At 40.8% G+C, this 26975-nt stretch overlaps 1 protein-coding gene across 1 annotated transcript in view; it reads left to right on the top strand.

Moving 5' to 3' along the window:
- Positions 1-26975, top strand: part of LOC126235378 (suppressor of lurcher protein 1-like) — a 375544-nt gene that overhangs the window by 200394 nt on the left and 148175 nt on the right. The window contains exons 2-3 of the mRNA XM_049944101.1: positions 21510-21585; positions 21963-22026. Of these exons, the coding sequence (XP_049800058.1) occupies positions 21580-21585; positions 21963-22026 (70 nt within the window). The 5' untranslated portion in view covers positions 21510-21579. The remainder of the gene's footprint in view (positions 1-21509; positions 21586-21962; positions 22027-26975) is intronic.

The raw sequence follows: 26975 nt of genomic DNA, 5'->3' as shown, positions 1-26975 counted from the left end.
TCCATTAGCCTTCTGCTCCACAAATCTTGTCTTTCTGTTATGACTGTTGCATGTGCATTGGCATCTTGTTTATGTTGTTATCTGCAATGGTGAAGAGGTGATGAGGGGGGGGGGGGGGGAGGCGGCCAGGAGCGTTTTTTGGAGCTTCTTTCTACACTCTTGTGTCTGGAACAATGTATGTTTTAGTATGTGTTATTTAATATTTTATGCTGTGATCGTTAATGTTTGTTACTGGGCTGTAACGGGGTAGGTGGGGCATATAGGCACCTCACAGTGCGGGCTCAACGCTGGCTGGGCGCAAGCGCTATGTTCAGGGTACCAGGGCTTTGCTGCGCGCTCAGTGTGGCTGGTGCACTGTTACTGCTCGCGGGGTCTGTCACTGGGAAGTGCTGGATAATTTGTAAGTATTCCAACTGTGGATTTGGCACAGGCTATGGCACAGGCTCCTTGTGGTCCATATTTTCTATTATTAGTTAAAGGTTCTTCCTCGGTTTTATGCAGGACGATGTACGCAACATTCGGTTCTCCTTTGTAATGACTTTGTCCATTTGATGAGCATTGCCGTTTTGCCATTGATGTTTGGGTCTCCCTCCTTTCCTACATCGGTGTCTTTAATGATTTAAAGTGTTCTGAGGTTGTTTAGTGATAGACTTTATTAGGGTTTTGTGATTGTAGTATTAAGACGTGGCTCCTCTGGACCATATGGATAGTCGTTCAGATTTTGTTTTTGTTTGGATGTCGCTATAGACTACGAAACCAGTCGTGTTCCAGTGATTACCGTACAGTTGTAGATGGTGCTATTTTTGCAGGATATATGATATAAATATTATAATGAAGTGAAGTAGGGTTGTACTAAAACACACCTCACGACATCTTTTCGACAGGAAGGTCAGATATATCATTTTTATGTCTGCATACGGAGGCATACTGCCTGAGACTCCAACAGAAAACTTCGAAACCTATAGATTAACTCAGTCAATAGCATTTTATTAGTATCAGTGTTAGTTATTAGTTTCATATACCTTTCATACATGATTGAGTACCAGTGGGCCGAGACACGTAGCAAATAACATAAGAGTATAATAGCACATTAAAATGGTGGCTGTTCATGGTAAACCCTTACTTTACCTTGTGAAATGTAGTACCTTCTAAGCAATACTTTAGAACTTATAATGATTACGTCATTACTTCTTCTTCTTTAATATTCTCTGTTGCAGTAGTTTCCATAATTGTTAGCTTACTGCAGTCGAACCTGTTGATGCAGTAACGAATAACGAAGGTCATATCGCAACCCGTCTGTTTACTCGGCAAAGTAAGCATTACATGGGATATTTGAAGTGTTTCTTCTTATTCTTTTTCTTTATAAAGAATTGTAGTGAGATGATTCAGCTGTACTAATATTCTTAAGATACCGCATCGAAATTAGAGAAAAATTGAAGGTGACACAGATATGATATCGCGAGTGTGGTTTGAAATGTTGTCGGAACTGAATAGAAAGAAAGTACGTACTGCACTGAAACTATTTTTGTTTTTCTATGTAGTCTCCTTGTAGAGTAACGCAGCACATGGTCAAAGATGTTCTAGTGTCTTGATCCCATCTCCTAAATGAGTTTCCTCCAGGCTTGCAAAATAGTTGTCAACTCCGGTTATCAGTTCTTCATTTCAAGTGAATCTTCGTCCCCCCATGTAAAATTTTTAGTTTTCGGAAGAGATGGAAGTCTGACGGAGCCATATCAGGTGAATAAGGCGGGAATGGCAACAATTCATAGCTTAGTTCGTGTAATTTTGCCATGGCGACGACACATGTTCGCGGGCGCGCGTAAAGAGTCGTGGCACCCATCTTGCAGATAATTTTTTTCATTTCTAATTCTTCAGTTAAAAGTGATATACCTATTCATATGACATCTGGCAAACGTGAGCAATTTCACGCACATTCAATCGGTGATCCTCCATGGCCATTTTTCGCACTTTTGCAATGATTTCTGGAGTAGTGACACATCTTGGCCGACCACTGCACCGATCATCATTTAAGTTCTCCCGACCAAATTTAAATTCATTTGTCCACATGCCAGCAGCTGAATATGAAGGGGCAGATTCCCTCAGTGTATTCTGAAAATCGGCATGGATGTCCTTTGCTTTCATACCTTTCTTAACAAAGTACTTAATCACTGCTCGAATCTCGATTTTTTCCATCTTTGCAAATCACTGCGCGGGAACAACAACAACAAAGCCACGTCATCGCCACAGCTCTCTTCCAACAGCACTGACATGGAATGTGTTTACAGGCAACAGTACAATGAATATCACGTGAACAATTCATTGCGCTAGCGTTGACCTCTGGCGGTGACTCCGAGAACTTTTCAAACCACTCTCGTATGTATTAAAAATAACTCAGATTTATGATACTGATTGGCTTTTCGCTTGATGACAATAAACTCAGAGAATAATTACAGATGGAGAAATGTTACGTTGACATGTTCCTTGTTGTGTCAATGATAACGTCACTTTTGATGTCATGTATTGTGCACAATGCATCTTTTGAAGTCGATGATAATCTCAAAACGACTGAGGTTAGTGGAAGCTAGATCGTTGAAGGTAGTGAAATTCATAATATTTAAAAACATGGAAGGCCATTATGTAAGAGTGTTTGGAACAAGAAGCTTTAGAAAACGATATTTTCAAGGTGTGGGCATTCGATAACTGACCGACAGTAACAATAATAAAGCAAAGGGCCAGAGCATTACGGGTACAGATGACTGCTGAATGGACACAATGGTGCGTGTGAAGTTACATTTTGTTACAATGTGACGACTTTGGTAGCAATGGAAGCTATTGCTACAGTTTACGGTAAATGTAGGATTTATTGTACATTCCACAAACGAGAGGACATCACTCAAGATCTTTCTCCGTTGCCACAGCCTAGCAGACTCAATCACTAAAACAAGGGTAACAACATGCAGTCGAATTATATTATTTAAAACTGAGGGATTTAATTAGGGAATAATGCATTGAAAGTAGATAGGTTTCCTACTTTGGAGATAAAAACGACGATTGCTGAATAAGATGTGGCATGGAGATTCTTATCTGCATTAGTATGATCCGTACGCTCGAAAAGAAAATAAGTTTGTGTTACTTTAACTTTTCGTTTGGTTCAAAAATGGTTCAAAATGGCTCTGAGCACTATGGGACTTAACTTCTGAGGTCATTAGTCCCCTAGAACTTAGAACTACTTAAAGCTAACTAACCTAAGGACATCACACACATCCATGCCCGAGGCAGGATTCGAACCTGCGACCGTAGCGGTCGCGCGGTTCCAGACTGTAGCGCCTAGAACCGCTCGGCTACTCCGGCCGGCTTTCGTTTGTTGCGTATCGTTATTCAGTAGTGAAACGTGGACGGCGAACCATGTTGACATGAACTGAATACAGGTTTTTGAAATGTGATGTTATACAGGAGTGCTGAAGATAACACAGGTATATCGGATACGTAGTGAAGACGCAGTGGCTGACAGTGCATAAAAAGGAAATTTATGGTACCACTTTATTAAAACAATGGATCGGTTCATAGATCACATCCTGAAGGATCAAGGAATAGCTAGGTTGGTAATGGATGGAAATGTGATGAACAAGGTGGACAGCATATTACAGCTATTGCTGATGACAATGTCGCTGACTGGCGGGAGGAGGATACAAGGTGACAGAATTTCTAGTTCGTGAGGTGAATGACCGCTTGCTCTATGTGTGGAAAAATGTAAATTGGATGAACAGGAAGAACAGTGTTGTGATGTTAGATTACAGCATTATAGGGAGCTGCTTGACACCATCACATCGATCAAATACCTAGCCATACCGTTGTATGAATTGTATGGAATGGGATGAGCACGTCAGGTTGGTAGTAGGGAAGGGTAATGCTCGACTTCGTTTTATTGGAAGAATTTTGGGGAAATGTGCTTCATGCAGGACCTATTCTTGAGTACTGCTCCAATGTTTGGGATCCGGATCAGGTCGGATTAAAGGAAGGAATTGAAGCAGTTCACAGGCGTGCTGCTAGATTTCTACTGGTAGGTTTATTCAGCACGCAAGGTGCTTTAAGACCTCATCCCTGGAGGGAAGACAGCGCTCTTTTCACGAAGCAGTATTGCCTAAATTTAGAGAGCCTGCATTTGAGGCCGACTGCAGAATAGTTCTACAGCCGCCATCGTACATTTTGCGTTAGGATCACGAAGGTAAGATGGGACAAATTAGGTATCGTGCGGAAGCTTGTAGGCAGTTTCTTCCCCCTCGCTCTATTCGCAGGTGGTACGTAGTACCCTCTGCCATGCACTTTACGGAAGCTTTCGTAGTATGTATGTAGACGTAAATGTAGAAGACCAAAATATTAACCGTGTACTGGATATTCCAGCCCCTATTATCATTCTTTATGTAAAATAAACGTTTGCCTATGAATTAAAGAATCATACGTGAAAGTATATGGAAACAATGATGAAACACTGCAGATCTGAGTCATGGCCAAGCACAATTGTTTTGTATCATAGAAGATTATAATGAGAATCGATGGCTGAGCTAATTCGACACAAATGAGCCCATGATAATACAGACCATTTGCTCTGTGTGATAGTAGTTTTCATTATACTGTGTTATTTATTGGTGGAGTCCAATTTCCTATTGACGGATGCGTCGTCGGCAGATAATCATCAGGCAGTAAATCCGGATGAAATTCAGTCAACTGTACTCATGTTTCACAGAAGTTCACCCACTTTCAGAAGGTTCCCTAAACACGGATTTAAAGGGAGAGAAATTTATGATAGCCTGTGCTTTCAACGAACACGTAATAACTGACAGATAAACTAGAAAACAACAACGTCGGCACATGCTATAGCAGCAGAAACTTACCATGATGTCGACAGCAACATTATACTAATGTAATGAAACAAGTTTTACTACTCTTTCTTCCAAAAAATTGATCTCAATTTGTTTTTCTTGAATGAATTTATCACTTTGCAGCCGAAGACTCCCTCTCATAAAACTTCCTAAGACATTAAAATTTTCTTTTTGAGTGGGATGTGAACCCAGGCCCTTGTTCTAAAATGATAATGCTCTTACCAACAAGAGTATTGCTGTGAAATACTAACGTCTGTGTTCCCGGGCGACACCTGCATATGACAGATATTCAGTCATGTTACGAACGTTTCTCACTAACTGTCTCGTTTTAATTGTGAGAATAAAACTTGTCGGAAAACCAGATGGATGGCAGGTTCTTATTTCACTTTCTGCATTTATTGCCACACTGTACTGATTTGTGTTGATTATCACCGTCAGAGAGTTATGTGTGGTATCATATTATTAAGGCTATCTTTAAAGGTTTTACCATTCAGACAAAAAGCAGAGAAAATATTTTCGTCAATGAACACGCTACGTGCGTCCTTCGCAGAGGCATCCACTGGGTGGTCATTATGACTAATATACGAATTGGTATTATAGGCTGTGTTGCTTTTCACTTTGCTGCTAAACTTCATTGAAGAACCTGATGATGGGGACTTTTCTCACATTCTCTCATCTTCCATATCATTTGTTCTTTTCAAGGGTAACATAAAAACTGAATCTCGAGTGGAACTTGTAATGACTTTGTATTCCTTCAAATGAGTGAGTGATATTGTCTCGACGTTTCTAGACGAAATGGAACTCCTCACAGGTTTTAAAAAAAAAATTGCTAACGTTGTTTCACGGTTTCCATTTCCTGGATTATGCCACGCTGTGTCCAGATGAAACCTTCATTTTAATCACTAGATCTGCTTGAGATTACTATAGATTGTCATCATAAATTCCATAGGATCGGAAGGTAATATCTGAGCACTATACTTAGAGCTACTTCCGGAGGATCAAGATGAGAACAGAAAAACTTTCATCGGAAATTTGTGATAAGCCTCCGGTTACTGTGGTATGCTCATTTCATTTCAATATTACGTAAGTGACCTTCAACTAAACTGTTGTTAAGGTACAAATAAGGCCTTATTTTAAAAGACCTGCCATATTCACTCAGTGAACGCTAGCCAAAAATAACATTAAATTAACGTCTCCTTATCGTATAGTGAGAGAGACAGATACAAAGACAGACAGAAAGAGAGAAAGAGACAGAAAGAGAGACAGAGAGAGAGAGAGAGAGAGACAGAGAGAAAACAGTTTTAAGTAATTTGAAGGATGTCATTTCGCACATTACCTCTACGCAGTAATTTAGTCATTAGATTTAATGCAAAAATCAGCCACTATTGCAAGAAACCGTTTTTGTTTTTTTATTTTACGTGGCAAAGTCTCTAAAATCAGAGCTAAGATACTGGGTAGCGATCGCACCCAAGACAGTGAGCAATTTTATACTGGAAGAATTCGACCAGAAATACTTCAAGCATAAGAAAAGTAGAAGATAACTCCATTATCGCTCCGTCGTTCATGGCAGCTGGCTGTCGGAGATTTTGCGCGTGTACCCTTAGTCTTTTCTGACACATCCATAAACAGGGTCTTATCTCAAAGGATAATTATCAGAGCTATGTAAAGTAGATGTGAGTTGCGTTGAAGACGAGCAGAACAGCACAATTGGATCAGTTTGGCAGGAACAAAAGTCTTTTACCAATGGTCACAATTAGCTGAAAATACATACATGAATTATGTTTGTATGAATGAATTGTGTTGTGTTCGTCGCCATGCGTACGTGCTTTTTTCCAATCTGCAATTTGTGATCAGTCTAGGCACTTCAATCCAGATATAGCGTAAACACCTAACCATTTCGTGCCCGATGGGACTTAAATGTCTCGTCCACATTCTAGAGCCATGAAACATCACAGGGTTGACTTCTTACACTGGGATACTGTAGGAACTTATGTGTACTCTGATGTAGCACAGGAAACTCTTTTACTGCGATAGGTCAGCCTATATTTCCATAGAGGACAGAAAGAACCTGCAGAATTCTGTATAGATATGTTGTTACTTAGTTCTAAGATTTTATGGGCCCCTATTGCCATGTAAAGAAATTCTGGGAGTGTTTTGATGTATATAATCTGGTTTTGTATTGCTTTAGTTAATATAAACTGATATTACTAATGCAATAAGCAAATAATTCAATCAGATACGATGAGTGTATCCTAACGGCACGTACTTGTGTTTTGTAGACGAATTAAAGAATATACACATGTACTACAACGTACTGCGTTGATTCTAATGAATTGAGCAATTTTCTTACTAAATATTAAATCCTTTGATACAGTTCTTTGATTTTCTGCAGAAAACGGGAGGCCGCAAGTGTAAATAAAGGGAACTTACAAAGGGCCGCGCCAACTAGCTCACACCGTCCGAATTCGTGTTATCTTCATGTCTTGCGTAGGAGTCCCAGATGATCAAGCGGTTGGCGCAGCGGGAAGATTGTAGAAAAGGTAATGCTAGGGTCGTGGGTTCAAGTCTCTATGCGGAAATATTTTTATTATCAATTTTTACGTTCTTTACACGGCAAATAAACGACCCACCAGGGTAGCCGAGAGCGCTAATGCGCTGCTTCCTGGACACAGTTAGGCGCTCCGGCCCCAGATCGAATCCGCCCGACAGATTAGCAACGAGGTCCGGTATGCCGGCCAGTCTGGATGTGGTTTTTAGGCGGTTTTCCACATCCCGCTAGGTAAATACTGAGCTGGTCCCCACGTTCCGCCTCAGTTACACGACTCAGACATTTGTACACATTCGCACTATTTCATGGCTTCCACTAGACGCAAACAGCTGGGGTAAACTACTTACATCCCAGGGGGTTTGGGGTGGCGCTAGGAAGGGCATCTGGCCACCCTCTGCGACGAACACTGCCAAATCCGTAATAACAAGGTCGACCCGCTTAGTTGAAGCGGGGCAAAGGCCGAAAGAAAGAACGAAAACATGGGCAATAACCTGAAATAATGCTCATTATATTTCATTTATTAATATTTTCACACACTGATCAGTCAGAACATAATTACCACCGACCTACTACCGATATAAAACCGTTCAGGCGATAGGAGCGTTGCCTGGTGAGGAATGACTGCTAGTTAGACGCACGCAAGGTGCTTGTAGTACCACTGAGCGTGTTGTGCGTGTGAAGAATGGGGAAGACGTGCGATCTATGTAAATTTGACCGAGGGAAGATTATGAGGGTTCAGAGGCTCAGTACGAGCATTTCTGAAACTCCACGACCTGTCAGGTGTTCGAGGAGTGGTAAGTGTCTTCAAAACATGGCGAAACCAAGGTGAAACCACGTCCAGACGTTACGGGGTTGGACGGCCACACCTCGTTACAGATGCCGAACGTCGTAGGCTGGGCATGCAGGTAAAACAGGACAGGCAGCGAACTTTGGCCGAATTGGCATCAGACCTAAATGCTGGGCGGAATGCAAGTGTGTCTGAACACACAGTGTACCGAACACTCCTAACGGTGGGTCTCCACATAACGACCCATGCATGGTCCAATGTTAACACCATGACATCGGCAAATACGACTGAAGTTGGCACATGACCATCGGCACTGGACGTTGGGGCAGTGGCAGACGTTGCTTCGTCTGGTGAATCGCGATACCTTCTTCATTACACCGATGGGAGGGCGCGAATCTGTCGTCTTCCAGCTCCTTGACACGTACTGTGGGACGGAGACAAGCCGGCGGCTTAGTTGTGCTCTGAGGAACATTCACGTGGACATCCACGGGGCCAATGGGGCTCGTGCAAGGCATCACTATGGCCAAGGGGTATCGTACACTGGCTGCAGACAACGTACACCCCTACATGACGATCATGTTTCTGGACGGCAGTGGAATTTTTGAACAACACAATGCGCCATGTCACAAGGCCAGCAGTTAGAGGAACACAGTGGCGAATTGCAAATGATGTGTTGCGGCTGCTCCCACCCCCCCACCCCTCCACCCAACTTGCCACGTCTGAACGCGATCGAACTCATCTGGGATGTGGTTTAACGTGGCGTCAGAGCTCATCGCCCCCCTCCATCTAATTTACGGGAATTAGGTGACCGTTATGTGGTGCCCGCTCCCTCCAGCGACCTTCCAAGGCCTCATTGCTTCCGCTGTAATCGGTATCAAAGGTTAACATAACGGCTATTACGTAGATATTCATAATGTCCTGGCTGATCAGTGTAAAAGCATGAAGGGGAAAGGCAAATTTGAGACTGTAAATAAATTTCCCTGAAGCAATTGTAAAGCCTTTCACGATAACTTCATATATGCATTATTTTACAGTTAATCATTTACATGTGCTGAACTGATATTTATCGAAGAAAGTGCGAGGTGCCAGGGCTACCAGTGAATTTAACACTAAATTCTTCGAGAATCTTCATATATAAATGATGCTCTAAGCCCCCCCCCCCTATTCTAACTCCGACTTTTGCTGTTGCACATGGATTAAAAAGAAACGCGAACTGACTGTAATCGACGCTGCAAGTGGAGTAGAGAAGAGTTTGGCATCTGCAATAATTTAATTTGATATACATCAATTAAATAAGTTAAATAAAGGAAAGTTTCATTAACGTAGTGAGAAATGATAGGGTTGCTATACCGATTAACAGAATGAAAGTTCTGTCCAAAATAACAAAATTATTTATTATAACTCAAAATAATAAACAAAAACATATGAAACATTTACAATACATCACATTGGCTCAAATTGGATACTCAAATAAATGCTGTGAAGGTGAAGTTGTCCCTAAACTAGATTGTGACATTTATGACAAAGTGGTATGTGGAGCCAATTCCTTGCAACTCAAGTCTTAAGAGAGATACACAGCCAACCCAACATTAATTGCTGCTACAGTAGTGAGAATTCAGACAATGAACACCCAAGACAGAACAAAGTTAGAGAAAGACGAACAGGCGCGCTCTGCTTAGCTCTGATTATCACCTAGGAAAATCCCTATCTGCCGGTGCTGCGGACATACATTACCAAACTGTCTTCTTAACTGTGAGAACACGATCTGACGTACCGGAGGCGATGGCTGGTTGCTTCGACGTCCGACATGATAATGTCGCGAGTATAGCCCGAAAGTAATTATCCTGGTCTGGTTGCTCCAGACTAAAGACTTCCTAGCAATACAAATGCGCCTCTAAGGGAGACGAAGAAGGCTCGCCACACAATCACTGACGGTACAGTGATTGATTTTAACAAGCGAAGTCACACAGTAACTCCGATACAGTCAACTTTAGCCAAAACTGCTCAAGACAGACAACATAGGCCTCTTGTACGCAGAACGCTCAATTGCCAACTGTACTCGGAAAGTTACGTTGAAGTCGAAACTTCGGCAACTTCGTCAAACAGTTACAATTAAACAAAATTATATTAGACAGCCAACGGAAAGCAGGTTGACCAGAGCAGCGAGAGCTCAGTCTTGTAACCTACTCTGACCGAAAGGCGAGAGCCGACTCCCCACAAGAGCACCCGTACAAACCGAACACAGAACATTTCCGCCCCCAAGACAGTGGCCGTGGTTAACCGTTCCAATCAGCAACCCGAAAACCGGCGGAAAATTCCACTCTATTGCCGGAGCACTACCATTCCACCAATGGAGATTCTTGGCGCCAATTTCTGCGCCGATTTTGCTACGTCACGGAGCTATGCCCTGAGCAAGCCAATCACAGTTACTATACGGCAGAAAACGCGGGAATTTGCGCGCCAAGGCTGCTTGGGAACACAAGTCATTCTCACGCCTCGCTGGTAGCCCGCCAGAAAGTGTTTTCGCTAAGTTTCTGCGAAGTAACGGAACCTGTAGCCCAGCTGCTACTTCAGGCCCCTCCGGGCGTGTCTTTTGACAATGTCGACGTCTGAAAGCATTCACTCGACTCCCTCACACCCGTCGGCTTACCATTTCAAGATCAGCAGAGCCCACCTGTCACCGGACCACCTGGGTGACGAGAGACGCTGCGTGGGAAGTCTGCATGTGAAGTCTGCGTGTGAAGGAATAGCAAGTTTTCACCGCATGCAATTAGAGAGGAAAATCGTAAGATAGAAATATGAGAGGGGGCTCATGCCACCTCTCAAAAGAAGAGAAGCAGTAAATTTCCTGGCATCTTGTACACGTTATAAATGCTCTATTTGTACACTCACATTGTGATTTTTAAGTTTATATACAAAAATGAACCAGGTTTTCGCATATAAAATTTTTCACATCATAGCTTCGCAGCAAACCCTGCACAACAAAAAATTTCAACAAATATTGGCGAGGATAGCTGGTGATGTACAGTGGAAAGTACATTGATGCAGTCTTCTCTAAGGTCAGAATGCAACTAATGTAATACGAAGTTCTGGATGCCTTAATTAAAATTCCTTGTGATATTGTTGTTTGCAGAGTTGTTGTGCGTGGATGCTGTAACTATAATCCTTTCTCCAAAATTTGTTTGCAATCCCAAATTTCCCTTAGTATTCTGTTTTCATGCTTCTTATGAAAATATCAATAAAGGTAATATACTGAGCGTTATTTCAGTTTATAAAAGGAAAAGGTTACCACATACGTGTTCGATCACACGACCCTTAGATTTTGCTGTGGCAAAAGCAGCCTAGGAGCTACCCTAACACAAATGATGGCAGCCTCGGCCGTTCCGCCCCACAAATGCTACCGTTAGGCTTCCGTGTCTCTGTCGGTAAGAACCTTTCTAGGATTGCTTTGTTGTCTGTAACTCTGTCTGCGCAACTGTTCAGACCCTTTTCTTTTTCAGGAAAGTGGAAACGTATCGAGTTGAAATTTGTGTCGCATAGTGAGGTCTACGGTCCCTTGGCTGTGTAAGAAATGTAAGCTTCTAAGTCAATGTAATCAAAACACCGGCCATATATGTCACATTTTGACACTTGAAGACACACTCATCAAAACCCATGGGGGGGACAACACGTTGACCTAGAAGCGAGGTTTCACAGAAAAAGTAAGGGAAAAGGAAACAGAAATTTGTTAGTATTTAATAAGATAAAAAACTTCTTTTGCCATCTGTTACCAGATTTCAAAAATTAAAAAATTCCCGAAAGTCTTGGAATTCCCGGGGTCGCCATACGGCCAGTACCAATATCGATAACAGGCAAAAATCATTGAGATTTTCGATATTCGAGATGGATGAACTGTCTAAATAAATAAATTATAGCCGAACCACCAGTGCGCAAGTCGTACCAGCACCTGGCTATTTTTTTCTAAACATATGGCTATCAGGAGCTCCGACTTCTATCACTTTCATTTCTGGCGAAGCACTACATATACCGTATAATTCGCAGAAATCGGTAATGACGTATAGGCATGGTCCCGTTGTTAGACCGCCACTGGGAGAGACGATGTGCGGAGGAACAGGAGCCCCCTCCTCAAGGGTCTGGCAATCTATATCGGTGATTTGTGCTGCTGCGAATTCCTAACTGGCATACGATCATACGGATAGCCGACACTTTCTGGTGTCATATGAGTCATACCGAATCCCATAATGAACAAGGTTTAGTATTTTCAGTCGTTGCAAAATAAGAAAAAGAGAAAAATCAGCAACACACAAAGAAAAACAGAAGCATTCGGTAACAGCTAACACACAACAGAAGTTGGCAATGTCCTACTCTGCCATTTATCTTCCACGACCATAGTTAGATTTACTAGCACCGAAAGCTGCCACGTTAGATTATCTGCACCACTGTGCCATGGATACCGAGAAAACAAATTACACAGAAAAAACAAGGAATGTAGCAGTATTTATCACCATCATCAGCGATATGATATCCGCCGATGGAGCTTCAGATTTATGCAGCAGTGCTACTGATACTAGAAAGCATCTACGAATCTTCAGTTAGGTCGCAGTCTTCGACCCTTGTAACCTATGAAAGTCCTTCCTACCATATAGTCGCCTGGCTGAGTACCACACACCGTCAGCAAATGTTCATTACAGACTGAGCACTTTCACTCGACTATGTTCCCTGATCCATTTATTAATTTTCTTACCTTCTCTCCTCATTTCTTCACTTTTTGTTTTTTTTAATGGTTACCTCACCAAAAGGTCATGCCTCATACTGATATTCAGTGGACCCTTGCCGACTCCACTGCTATGCCCAGCTGTACTGGTTTTGTCGGTTAAGGATGCGCGGTGCGAGCAGCCAAATCGACGTGTTTAAATCCGGAGAGTTTTCGTGGCCAGGGGAGTGTGGTAAACTCATTCTGGTGCTCTTTTAAACACGCACGTCCACTGTGCGTTGTGCGACGCGTTTCATTGACCTGCTGGTAGGTGCCATCGTGTCGTAGAAAAAGAAACTGCATATAGGGACGGGCGTGGTCCCCAGTGATAGATACCAAGTTGTGCTGATCCACTGTGCCTTACAGAATGAGGAAATCACCCAGATACTGCCACCATATCGTCCCACACACCGTAACACTCCTTGTTTGCTTTCAGACGTTTCACGGCACACGCGCAAAATGTCATCTGTTCAATGGAACATGAAATGTGATTCATCTGAAAAGGTCATCTATCGCCACGCAGTTGTGGTACTGCCGTTCAAATTTCAACCTTCGTCGCCTATGAACAGCAATCAGCATGGGTGCACGAACCAGGCGCCTGCTGTCTAGACTCATACGCTGCAACGTTCGATAAACGGTCGGTTAGGGGAGATTTCTGGTATCCCCTTGGTTCATCTGGGCGGTCAGTTGCTCAACAACTGCACGTCTTTCACCCGTACACATCCCCGCAGCCGTCGCTCACCTCCATCATTTTCGGCCGGTTTGGATAGCACCAATTATGGTATACCTTAACCGCTGCGGTATGGGAAGAACATGCGCTTTTGGACATCCGGTGAAACACTCCGTTTTCGCATTACGAAGACGACCGCATGTTTTTCCGCGTTGACCTCCCATACGCGCCTTCCTCCCCCCCCCCCCCCCCCCACACACACACACCCGCCCCCCTCCCATCACACGCTTCATATCGCATTATCCAGGGTGGTCCATTGATCGTGACCGTCCAAATATCTCACGAAGTAAGCGTCAAACGAAAAAAACTACAAAGAACGAAACTTGTCTAGCTTGAAGGGGGAAAGCAGATGGCGCTATGGTTGGCCCGCCAGATGGCGCTGCCATAGGTCAAACGGATATCAACTGCGTTTTTCTTAATAGGAACCCCCATTTTTCATTACATATTCGTGTAGTACGTAAAGAAATGTGAATGTTTTAGTTGGGCCACTTTTTTCGCTTTGTGATAGATGCAGCTGTAATAGTCACAAACATATGGCTCACAATTTTAGATGAAAAAGAGGTAGGATTTTTTTAAAATTAAAGTACAGAACGTAGATACATTTGAACATTTTATTTCGGTTGCTCCACTGTGATACATGTACCTCTGTGAACTTATAATTTCTGAGAACGCATGCTGTTACAGCGTGATTACCAGTAAATACCACATTAATGCAATACATGCTCAAAATTATGTCCGTCAACCTAAATGCATTTGGCAATACGTGTAACGACAGTTCGCCTTCCGTAATGTTCGCACATGCATTGACAATGCGCTGACGCATGTTGTCAGGCGTTGTCGGTGGATCACGATAGCAAATATGCTTCAACTTTCCCCACAGAAATAAATCCGGTGAAGTCAGATCCAGTGAACGTGCGGGCCATGGTATGGTGCTTCGACGACCAATCCAATGGTTCAAATGATTCAGAGCACTATGGGACTGAACATCTGCGGTCATCAGTCCCCTAGAACTTAGAACCACTTAAACCTAACTAACCTAAGGACATCACACAAATCCATACCCGAGGCAGGATTCGAACCTGCGACCGTAGCAATCGCAGGGTTCCGGACTGAGCACCTAGAACCGTTCGGCCACAGCGGCCGGCGACCAATCCACCTGTCATGAAATATTCTATTCAATACCGCTTCAACCGCAGGCAAGCTATGTGCCGGACATCCATCATGTTGGAAGTACATCGCCATTCTGTCATGCAGTGAAACATCTTGTAGTAACATCGGTAGAACATTACGTAGGAAATCAGCGTGCATTGCAACATTTAGATTGCCATCGACATAATGCTGCACCATACATTAACCCACCAAGGTCGCTGATGTTCCACTTGTGGCAGCCATCGTGCATTTTCCTTTGCCCAGTAGTGCATAATATGCCGGTTTACGTTACCGCTGTTGGTGAATGACCCTTCGTCGCTGAATAGAACGCGTGCAAAAAATCTGTCATCTTCTCGTAATTTCTCTTGTGCCCAGTGGCAGAACTGTACACAACGTTCAAATTGTCGTCACGCAATACCTGGAGCATACAAATATGGTACGTGTGCAATCGATGTTGATGTAGCATTCTCAACACCGACGTTTTTGAGATTCGCAAATCTGGCGCAATTTGTCTGCTACTGATGTGCGGATTAGCCGCGACAGCAGCTTAGCCGCGAGAGCAGCTAAAACACCTACTTGGGCATCATCATTTGTTGCAGCTCGTGGTTGAAGTTTCACATGTGGCTGAACACTTCCTTTTTCCTTAAATAACGTAACTATCCGGCAAACGGTCGGGACACTTGGATGATGTCGTCCAGGATACCGAGCAGCACACATAGCACACGCCCGTTGGGCATTTTGATCACAATAGTCGTACATCAACACGATATTTAATTTTTCCGCAATTGGTAAACGGTCCATTTTAAAGCGGGTAATGTATCACGAAGCAAATACCGTCCGAACTGGCGGAATGTTACGTGATACCACGTACTTACATGTTGTGACTATTACAGCGCCATGTATCACAAACCGAAAAAAGTGGTCAAACTAAAACATTCATATTTCTTTACGTACTACACGAATATATAATAAAAAATGGGGGTTCCTGTTAAAAAAAAAAACGCAGTTGATATCCGTTTGACCTATGGCAGCGCCATCTAGCGGGCCAACCATAGCGCCATCGGGTTTCCCCCTTCAAGCTAGACGAGTTACGTTCTTTGTAGTTTTTTCGTTTGATGCTTATTTCTTGAGATATTTGGCCCGGTCACTATCAATGGACCACCCTGTATATCTTCCATTGGTAACGCTGTTCAAAAATGGTTCAAATGGCTCTGAGCACTATGGGACTCAACTGCTGTGGTCATCAGTCCCCTAGAACTTAGAACTACTTAAACCTAACTAACCTAAGGACATCACACACATCAATGCCCGAGGCAGGATTCGAACCTGCGACCGTAGCAGGTAACGCTGTCATGTTCCATCTGTGAGTGGTTATTGCGATGACACTGAACATTGGCCGTAATGACATTAACGTAACTGGACTGTGTACTTGACCGTAAGCAGTCCATGCCAACATGACTCCTTCGTTTATAGCTTCTGCCATCCATCCAGTCTTACGTAGATGCTCTCACCACCACATAAACTCATCCACTGTTTCTCGAGCTTAATTGGCAGCGTTCATTATTCTCGTTTCGATGTCTCCAAAGTAATTTATTTGACTCTGTTTCAAATCAATTTTCACACCTGCTCGATTAAATTCTTCTATCATATGTTATTATCAGTAGGAGCAAGTAGTTCATAGCAATAGTAAGGAGATCGCCTGACTATATGCAAGACTGACTACAAAGCGAGAATGTGACTGTAAAATTGGTTTCCTTTCCAATATACGATGAGCATGCGTTCTGGTCCTATTGACTCCAGGCTAAAATTTAGGAAAATATTGCGACTGGTCCAAAGCAAAATTTGGATTCTAGTCATAATTCCGGCAGGAATATAAAAGATTTATTTCACCTAACTACAACAGAACAAGCAGAAGTTTCTATTTAATCGTCTTGTATAGATTATATGTACCATCGTCTTGTAAGGAATATACAGAAGCCATCAAGACAGAGACTTGTTTTTGGAGGACGGTTCTTCCTTCCTATGGAACCTGATGTAGCACCCTATATGCTTGATTTTTCAAGTGACTGGCCACTGAAAAAAATGTTTGTCGCCTGGACTGAAATCGCAGGATTTATCTAGTTGTTTGGTTTAGAAATAAATATAATCGTTAAATGAAACAACAACTTTACTGTTACCAGTCACCGTTTTATTTTATTTTTTCCACGACGCGTTTCGAAGGTTGAAACCTCCATCATCGGGTGGATTTACATTAGTTAGTATTACATATGTGTATGTTGTGTTACGATTTTGGAGGAACTTGTGGCACTGCCTAGTGGGGAAACAAGACACTATTTCAGAATATGGTTTTGGATAACTTTTGACAAAAAATTAAACTGATATCTAATGGTAAACTTTAATAAGTAAACTAGAGTACCTCCAGTGGTCACAGGTTCCTTTTTCTGTCGTAACACTTCACATGTATACTGCCAAATTTGTAAACAAATATGGCGTCTGGAATCAGCTGGGTGCAAGGTTCGTACAGCAGAAGAGAAGACATAATCGCAAAGTGCAAAGAATATATATCGTAACAACATTATTACAGAATAATCGTTTAAACCATTTGGGGGTGTTTGTTTTGAGGTGTCGAATATATGTGTGTGTACTTCAGGTGGTATATAAATCCAATTTTGAAAGGTTAAAACAGCTAAACATTCGTACTCGTTTATGCAATCAGGTGATATGTTAAAATGGCTTAAACTTCATACTTGCTAGGTGAAATGTTACAGGCTTGAATTACAATGATCATATTGGCTACAGCAGTCGAATCGTAAATACATGACACTCTTTGAAGAAAGAAAGAGAGAGAGAGAGAGAGAGAGAGAGAGGGAGAGGCAGAGAGAGAGAGAGGAAGGAGTGATTATATGAGAGCAAACATTTACATGGCAAGGAGTCTTAAGATTACATGTTGCATATATTAGCTGCCTAAAGGTTGGGGTAATACACTGGTTAATGTTATAAAATATGCAGATAGATATACATTTGTGCCAGTAATTGATGTACCTACAGTTTTAAACTGACAAGGGGTACAAGCTGTTGGTGTGATGAATTATCTGTGAATGAGGTCAATCTCTTGTACTCTTGGCGGCTGTCAATATTTATGGTAAATATTAGGATGTGTGCACGTGTGTGTGTGTGTGTGTGTGTGTGTGTGTGTGTGTGTGTGTGTGTGTGTGTGTGTGTGTGTGTGTGTGTGTATTTTAAGAGTGTAGGCAGTTGCTGAAAACAGAGATGATACTATTGTAAATATTGTCATTTTTGTCATTTAAGATGGATTCTGGTTGTTTCATTTGGCGTTTGTATATTTGGAGTGTTTCAAGGATGTCTAGTTTTCTGCCTTTTGGTTGGATGTGTAGGATGCTAATACTTGTGTTGTTAAGATGGTGTTTTGTTTCATGTAGGTGGGTAGCTATTGCTGATGTGTGGTATTTTTTGTTTTTTAGTGCTGCCATGTGTTCCTTGAACTTAATCTCAAATGATCTGCCTGTCTGGCCTATGTAGAAGCATTCACATTCCAGACATTCAATTTTGTACACACCTGTGTGATGAAGTGGGTTTCGTTTGCCGATGTTGTGGGGTAACTTCTGTCCAATCTTGTTGTCTGTTGTAAAGGATATGCTTATGCCTTTCCGTTTGAAGACAGTGGCAATCTGGTATGAAATGTTACCCAGAAAGGGGATTGTATGGAAGATGTTATTTTCTTTTTGTTTTTTGTGTTGTGATTGCTTTGCCATTATTGAGTGTTTTAGAGTGTCTACTATGGAGCTGTTATAGCCATTTTCAATAGCTGTTTGTTTTATTATTTCAATTTCTTGATCACATTTATCTTCTGAAAGTGGTAGTTGGATAGCTCTATTAATCATGTACCGGTATGCTGCCATTTTGTGTGCTGCGGGGTGGCAAGAGGAGTTGTGGATTGTGGTATGTGTTGTGGTAGGCTTCCGATAAATTTCAAACTGATGTCTGTTATTCTTTATTGTAATGGTAAGGTCTAGGAAATTTATACTGTCATCTTTTTGGTGTTTAACTGAGAATTTTATGCTTTCATGGGAGTTGTTGAAAAACTGATTCAACTCACTGATGTCATTTTTAGTGCCTTCGATTAAAATTATGGTATCATCTACATATCTGTAGTAGTAGATGATATTTTTTAGGAGGTGGTGATTGGAATTCAAGATTTTGTCTTCTAGGTTACTTATAAATATTTCTGCTAACAATCCGGAAAGATTTGAGCCCATTGCCAGACCATCTATTTGTTTGTAGATTTTATTGTTAAATTTAAAATAGTTGTGTGAAAGTGTGAATTCAAGCAGGTCCATTAGTTCTTTAATGTGAGTTGAAGGGATTTTTTTGTGTTTATGTAGGTTGGCATTGATCTATTGGCACACATGAATAAAGGTTTTGTATGTCGAATGAGGCAAGTGTGGCTCCATCAGGTACTTGTATGTTTTTGACATATTGTGTGAATTCTGTTGTGTTTTTAAGTGTTCTCCCATTACTGAATGTGTATGCTTGTTTGAGAATTCTGAAGAGTATTTTATTGAGCTTGAATGTTGGGCTGTTCCTACAGTTCACTATGGGCCTGATGGGGGTCCCATTTTTGTGTATCTTAGGTTGTGACCTAAGGGAAGGTGCTTGTGGGCTCATTGTTACAATTTTTCTTGCTTCTTGGATGGTGAGTAGAAAGTTAATGTTGTTTGAAATGTGTTTAATCTCCTTTTGTATTCTGGCTGTTGGATCTTTATGCATTTCAGTTATGTTGCTGGTTTGGAAGAAGTGTAAAGTTTTTTCTATGTATGTTGTTCTGTCCATTACAACAGTTGTGTTGCCCTTGTCAGCTTTTACAATTATTACATTATTCATATTTAATTTAGTCTTAATGGTACGTGTAAGGGCTTCTTCTCTTTTCTTGTATGCTGGTAATGGTTTTGCAATTTCCTTTTCAATAATTTCGTTAATTTTGTGGCAGGCTGATATTCTGTCGGTTTGCTTCTTAAAGGCGATGGTCGAGATCTGTGTGACACAAGTGATGAGCTTCTCTTGGTTCTTTTGGTCCAGCGGAGCTTGAACATTGTGTTTTAAGCCTTTGTAGAGTAGTGCCTCTTCTTCTGCAGTGAATATTATGTTCGTGTTGTTGAGGAAAGGTGTGCAGAATGTGTGCTTCTTTTGGCTGTTTTAGTTCGGCTTGGGAGGTAATTGTTGCTTTATAAGATTGGCCAGTTTTTTCTACTGTGTAGCTTTCGTTTTCTGTATGATGAACTCGGTGTACTCTTTGACTTTTTTGATTATGGAATCATACTCTAATCTATGAAGCAACTTTCCCAATTGTAATTCTGCATTATAAAGTTGTGTGTTGAACTTTTGTTTTTTGATATAAAGTTCTTTCAGTTCATTTTTCACCCATAGTTTTCGTGCGATCTCCAGTGTTTTCTTCGCAGTTGTTGTGTTTGTTTTGATGTCAATCTTGACATAATTTGGGATGACGTTATTCTTGAGACAATTCCTATTGAAGTGTATGTGTTGTGTCGTCATTGCGACCTTTTCTGCACTTTTCTTGTACTCTAAAATAGCCTTGATTGCCTGACTGGGCAGATTAACTTTAAATGCGAACATTTTTAGGTTAGGCTTTACCGTGACTTACTGACATTAAATGAAACAACAAGTTTACTGTTACCAGTCACCGTTTTATTTTATTTTTTCCACGACGCGTTTCCACCCGATGATGGAGGTTTAATCCTTCGAAACGCGTCGTGGAAAAAATTAAATAAAACGGTGACTGGTAACAGTAAACTTGTTGTTTCATTTAATGTCAGTAACAGTCAAGGTAAAGCCTAACCTAAAAATGTTCGCATTTAAAATATAATCGTTTCTTTTATTTGAAACACAGTAGCAGTAGTTCAGTAAAAACATTAATCTAATAATATTTTGCGACGTATTGCAGATGCTTTATCTGAAAAGTAATTCTAGCAGTACACACGCGGGATAAATATGTGAGTCACGTATCACATACTTCTACGTTATGGTGACTTTTATTGTCCAACCTAGGAACGGCCATGAAAGCGTTATCTATGACCGACTCCAATGCGGCAAAATGGAACCTTTGGTATAGTAGCTAAAACAATATCACTGTTGTCATTCCACATGATGTCAGGCAATTGTTCTAGAACTCAGTGCTCAGAAAATTAAGACACAGCATATTTGTTATTAATTCTTACTTTATAATCTATCAGCTTCTACAAAATGCTTTCAGACTGTTTCATTTGTATCATTGCACGTTCTCGGAACCTCAAAAATATATCATTTACCCTACTCTGATTTTATTTCATATCGCTGGTCGTCTAAGTAAACTACATATTTAACGGTCGACCTGAATCTATAGAGATTTTGCTGAATATTACGGCCACATTGTTCGGAATACCCGGAAAAGCTATTTCACTGCTGCATTTTTTTTTTTTTAGCTAAACATTCATTTTACTTGGGGACGACTGAACGGTTTGGGAGAAGGCTAAGCCGTTACCTAAAATTTCCTAGCCACCGCTATAACCAGTTATGGCCATCGAACGCTTGTAAAGAGAAAAGCTAACGTTATCTGATGCCTGGTTTAATCTCATGTTTCTTTCCAGGGGGAGCTATGCGGTGCACAGCTGAATTCCCGGAGGAAAATGGTGTCACCGAATACGGCAGGGTAGTGTAATGGAGGTAAAACATTTTCCAAAGCTATTTAATTCACACTAGTAAGGGGAAATAACCAGAGACCACCTTTGCACCTACGAAATTATCTATAAGAAAATCTATTATTATCATTATCATTATTATTATTATTATTATTCTTTTCCTTTCTCAGACGTTATGTTATTATTATTATTATTATTATTATTACTGCAAGGTTCACATTGTATTGTCCTAAAATACTCTGAAATTTCACTCACTCGAAATAAATGAAGATCTAGGAAAAAAAAGCAATGTTCCATCGCAGTGTCAAATGTTTAATTAATAATCCTTCAGTAAGAATAGTAACTACTCTTAATTCACCAAACAGTTTTGACGAAAGAAATTTGACATTGTTGTCTGTGCAGATACGCTTCCTGTTGGAGCTGCTACTACCCTTCCTCTTTGCTTCCGGAGTGGCGGTGAACCCAGGTCAGTATGGCACAGCTGCTGATACTAAAGCATGTTATACAACTCTTCCACTTAACGTACTATGTGAGAGTAAGTAATACGTTCATATATAGAAATTTTATAAGGATCTAGTTCTGCTCCTGCTAAAATACCAGCCAGCCAACCTATAGTCTCGAATGCTGTATTGCAATAAGTAGATCATTGCTTATCTCCAGTTAATTTTTACCAAACAAGCCGGCCTAGTAGTGGAGCAATGACTTCACATATTTGATCTGCAGTGTTAACGACATACAACGAGGTACTCATGTGCAATTAAAAATAAGTATGATAATATGTTGAGTAAAGAAAATGGAATTCGTTACCTGATTTACTTTCCGTACTTCAAGACAATACAGGAACAAAGCCTTTAAAATGTCTAAAATCACACGTTAAACAGAAAGAAACGAATAGTTCACTGAACCCAAACAAGAACATCTGTACGGTTAATGCGAAGACAAAAAAATATGTACAGTTCGCAAGTGGCCTGCCGATAGTCAGTAAAGAACAACATGACAAATCAAAAAGAGGCAAAGTATGATTTAGTCCATGTGTTCAAGAACGATCTGAATTTTATAAAGTAGGAAACTAATACATCTGCCAACAGCTAGACGTTCACACCATCAATGGTAGAACCACAAGTACTGAGAGACCATACTACACTGTAGCGGAGGATACAACGATTTTGCTATCGTCAAGCTGGTGTGATAGTGAAATTTCGTCTGATTGATGAGAGATCAGATCGAAACAAAGGCACAAAGCGAAAACATGGTGGCCTGCGGGCTATCATTATTGGCTGTTCGTTCAAATTGCGGCAAAAACAAATAACGTTAAATAGACCATGTATAACTGAGCTATGTCACACATTACTATATTTGGTACTCTACTGGTACTACACAGAGACTAAATCAAAAAAAATTCGTTCCTTATCAATAAATCAACCACCAAGAATAGCCCCCAGTAGGACTAATGTTGATTGATGTGCGCTGAAAAAATTTAGTGTAATTCAGTTTTTCGAACAGATGGTTCATGTTAAATGAATCCTACCATTTTTTTATTGTTGTGAATAGTTCAGAACACGTCTTAAGCATGTTGAGATAAGTGAATGGTAGATACCTTGGGTTTACTAGCATAGCGCTTCGTCTTTTGCGTGCTAATGTCTGAGAAGGTTTTCAGGAGGTAGTACACAATATTAAACGCATAATTTTACGAAATCATTGTCATCTACCAGTACTGATGCTCTAAAACGAAGCAACAGATAAGTAAAAACGAAATTACAAGGAGTTCGAGACTTTTCAGTTGGGTTCTGTTATAGCTAACGGTTGCGTTGATGAATGATGCGAAGTGAACAGACGAATCGTTAGTCTAATGTGGCTGGCCAATCATACTGTCTTCATAGGTTCGACATGTAAAGTATTGGATTCGGGAGTTTTGGTGGTAGAGGATGGTCAGATGGCGTTCGTGTCGCCATACCTTGTTAAATAGGTGTCTACATTGTTCGCGACACTTCATTTTACGTTTTACGAATCAAACGTGCTTAATATATATAGTATATTTTGTCTGACTATAGACTTTCCCTGCACTATATAGAAGAAAGGTGGGCAGATAATTTGCACTCTAGAGTGTAGAAAAATAGGATTTTTCTAACAGGATTGAATAAACGTGTGATAGGGTCATTGATACAACTACCAGCAAGCCTTCATGTTAAGTAAACTGAAGTAATGAATTGATAATTATTTTCAAATTACTGTCGTACCATAGCGTCACCAAATGCTCATGAACCATCATATGCTAGAAAAACAATATATAGGAAGTAGTTACACGAGAATGAAGGGAGATTAAAATGTTATCTACATCAGTGAAGGGAACAAATTGTTTCTGTCGTCGGCCACTGGGAGCTACAAGTAGACAAATGAAGGCATGTCTTCATTATGCAACTTTTATTTATATTATACGTTGTTTTATAACAGGCTAACTTACTCAAGAATAAAGTAAATTAGACTGAAGACGAAATGATTTTCTCTTCAACGCAAGTTAATTTATGCCATCTGGTGGCCATTTGGACCACAGTCTCTCTTTCTGATGCTAATGGAAATTGCAGTTTTCTATACTGTAGCATGTAAAAATACTGTATTAAGCTTCGAAATAGTCTGTAATTTCATGCTGATCTAGTACAATAAACATCACATAATGTGTTGTGAACTGAAATGGCCGCCCTTAAACTGCGGGCAATTAATTTCGATGAGCCATTCAGATTATTCCCGTCAATAAATATTCATATCCTCCTGGTCATTTGTTTTTGCATACATGGCTCGTTTTTAAATAATGTAATAACAGTTCACACAATGCATTGATTTTCATCTGACGAAATTTGCTGCAGAGTTCATCCAGCTAGGACTAAAAACGAATTTGTACAGGAAGTAGTACTTTATAAATTACTGCAAAGACAGGCCTTACAATTTATTGAAACGAGAGGACATTTTAATAGAAACAGTGAACAAAATAATTTGGATAGATTCACCTTGATTAACGTCTATTTTTGCTTCGCTACTACACACAGAAACTGCAAAATGTGTCAACAAGACAGAAATTTAAAAAATAAAAGATCCCTGATGCTTTTGTAACTCCGGTGACATATGTCAGAGAATTAAAAAAGAAAAAGTTGTAATTGTCAAGGCTGAACCTAAATAAATAAAAACTAATAAAAAATCCTCTGTAAGGAAACAGGGACACAGTTGTGAGGTTCCACCTTCTGACGACAGTTGAGCTTGCTTTGAGGCTTAATGTGCTTTTATTTTCCTCCATTCTTCACGTGTGCACAAATAATTTTTTTCACGAATTAATTTTAGTGTTCCTTTTTGTGAACACAGAAGAAAATTTTCGTGTCTAGTTCTGTTGAATGGTTATGGTATCAATGTACACTTGAGAAACAATGTAATCAAGCTGCACTGACTAGCACATAATCAGCTCTCTTCACCAAGCGTTACCAATGTACCGAAATATGCCTGACACAAATCAGGAAACTTAGGGGACCACTTGGGACGCTTTGATATCCTGCTGAATTTTGTTTTGTACTATATACTATGTAGTTTAAAAGGAAATTCCGTTCACTTTACATGCATGGCGTAAGAAAACGTTAAGGTTTAAGCATTTATTTACGTATTATCATTCCTATAATGACTTTGTATGAGTTACCTATTATTTCAAGTTAACAAAGTATACGTTTGTGATACAGCAAACTAGAAAACAAAAATATGATTGTAAGTAACTATTTATAACATAAAACAAACATAACTGAAACAAATGTCTAGACTAATGATGAATGTTTAGGTATTTTAGGTTAGTATGTAAAAGTTCTTTAACAGCATACTGCGTACAGCTTATTGCCCAAAAACTATTGTTCCAGAAACCAGATTTATTACACATCGATGTATGTAACTTGAGCTTTTTTTAATTTATGTTGTAACTAAAGTTTTCAGTTTTTGTAATTAATTAATGGTGATGGGATATTTTGCAAAATTTCAGTTTATTACAAAATTCGATTAAAGTGTTCTCAAGAACGTTAATTACATATCAACTTTTGTTTCGAAGACATTCTCTCCCAACGTAAATTGCGAAATAACCTTTCGGGGTGTGTTTTACACCTTAAAAGTGAAACTGCACAACGAAATAATTACGTATATTGCATATATCGTCTACATAGCAAAATTTCATCAAGACTGTTTACTGACACTTTGAAATGTGCCCGTATCAGTGGCGAAATTTGGACAATGCAGGGGACATAAGTTCTCGATGTTTGTGACTGGTTTTTGGGAAGGCCCGTACAGGACCTGCAACATGCGGTCGTGCTGAATTGTAGGGTTTCGCAGGGATCGAATGAAGGGTAGAGCCACGGGTCGTAACACATCCACTGTTCAAAGTGCCGTCAGTTGGCGACGCCGAATACATGCTTCCAATGTGCGTTCACCGCGATGTCGCCAAACACGGATGCTACCATCATGAAGCTGTAAACAGAATCTGGATTCATCCGAAAAAATGACGTTTTGCCGTTCGTGCACCCACGTTCGTCGCTGAGTACACCATCGCAGGCGCTCCTGTCTGTGATGCAGCGTCAAGGGTCTCCGAGCTGATAGTCCATGCTGATACAAACGTCGTCCCCCCGTCGAACTGTTCGTGCAGATGGTTGTTGTCTTGCAAACATCCCAATCTGTTGACTCAGGGATCGAGACGTGGCTGCACGGATAAGATGCCTGTCATTTCGACTGCTAGTGATATGAGGCCGTTGGGATCCAGCAAGGTGTTCCGTATTACCCTCCTGAACCCACCGATTCCATATTTTGCTAACAGTCATTGGATGTCGACCAACGCGAGCAGCAATGTCGCGATACGATAAACCGCAATCGCGATAGGCTACAATCTGTCCTTTAACGAAGTCGGAAACGTGATGGTACGCATTTATCCTCCTTACACGAGGCATCACAACAACGTTTCAATAGGCAACGCTGGTCAACTGCTGTTTGTGTACGAGAAATCGGTTGGAAACTTTCCTCATGTCAGCATGTTCTAGGTGTCGCCACCGGAGCCAACCTTGTGTGAGTGCTCTGAAAAGCTAATCATTTGCATATCACAGTATCTTCTTCCTGTCGGTTACATTTCGCGTCTGTAGCATGTCATCTTCGTGGTGTAGCAGTTTTCATGGCCAGTAGTGTATCTATTCTCTTACGGGAAGTTTTTGAGAACGGTTCAAATGCATCCGTTTCTGTATATATAATCATTAAATTCCTTGTTTCCAAGCAGAAAATTTGGTCTATTCTACGTCACACGGTGTTTGAGCTGCCACCCATGAGCTAGGTTTCTATGACTGAAGGTAGAAAATAATTTACTGACGTTCTATACAGATAAAAAACGTAGCTCGTACGTGCAGTTGAGGACAT

Source organism: Schistocerca nitens, chromosome 2 (genome assembly GCF_023898315.1).
Source record: "Schistocerca nitens isolate TAMUIC-IGC-003100 chromosome 2, iqSchNite1.1, whole genome shotgun sequence".
Classification (NCBI taxonomy): Eukaryota; Metazoa; Arthropoda; class Insecta; order Orthoptera; family Acrididae; genus Schistocerca; species Schistocerca nitens.
The sequence above is the reverse complement of the archived record's forward strand: the minus strand, read 5'-3'. Positions and strand labels throughout refer to the sequence as shown.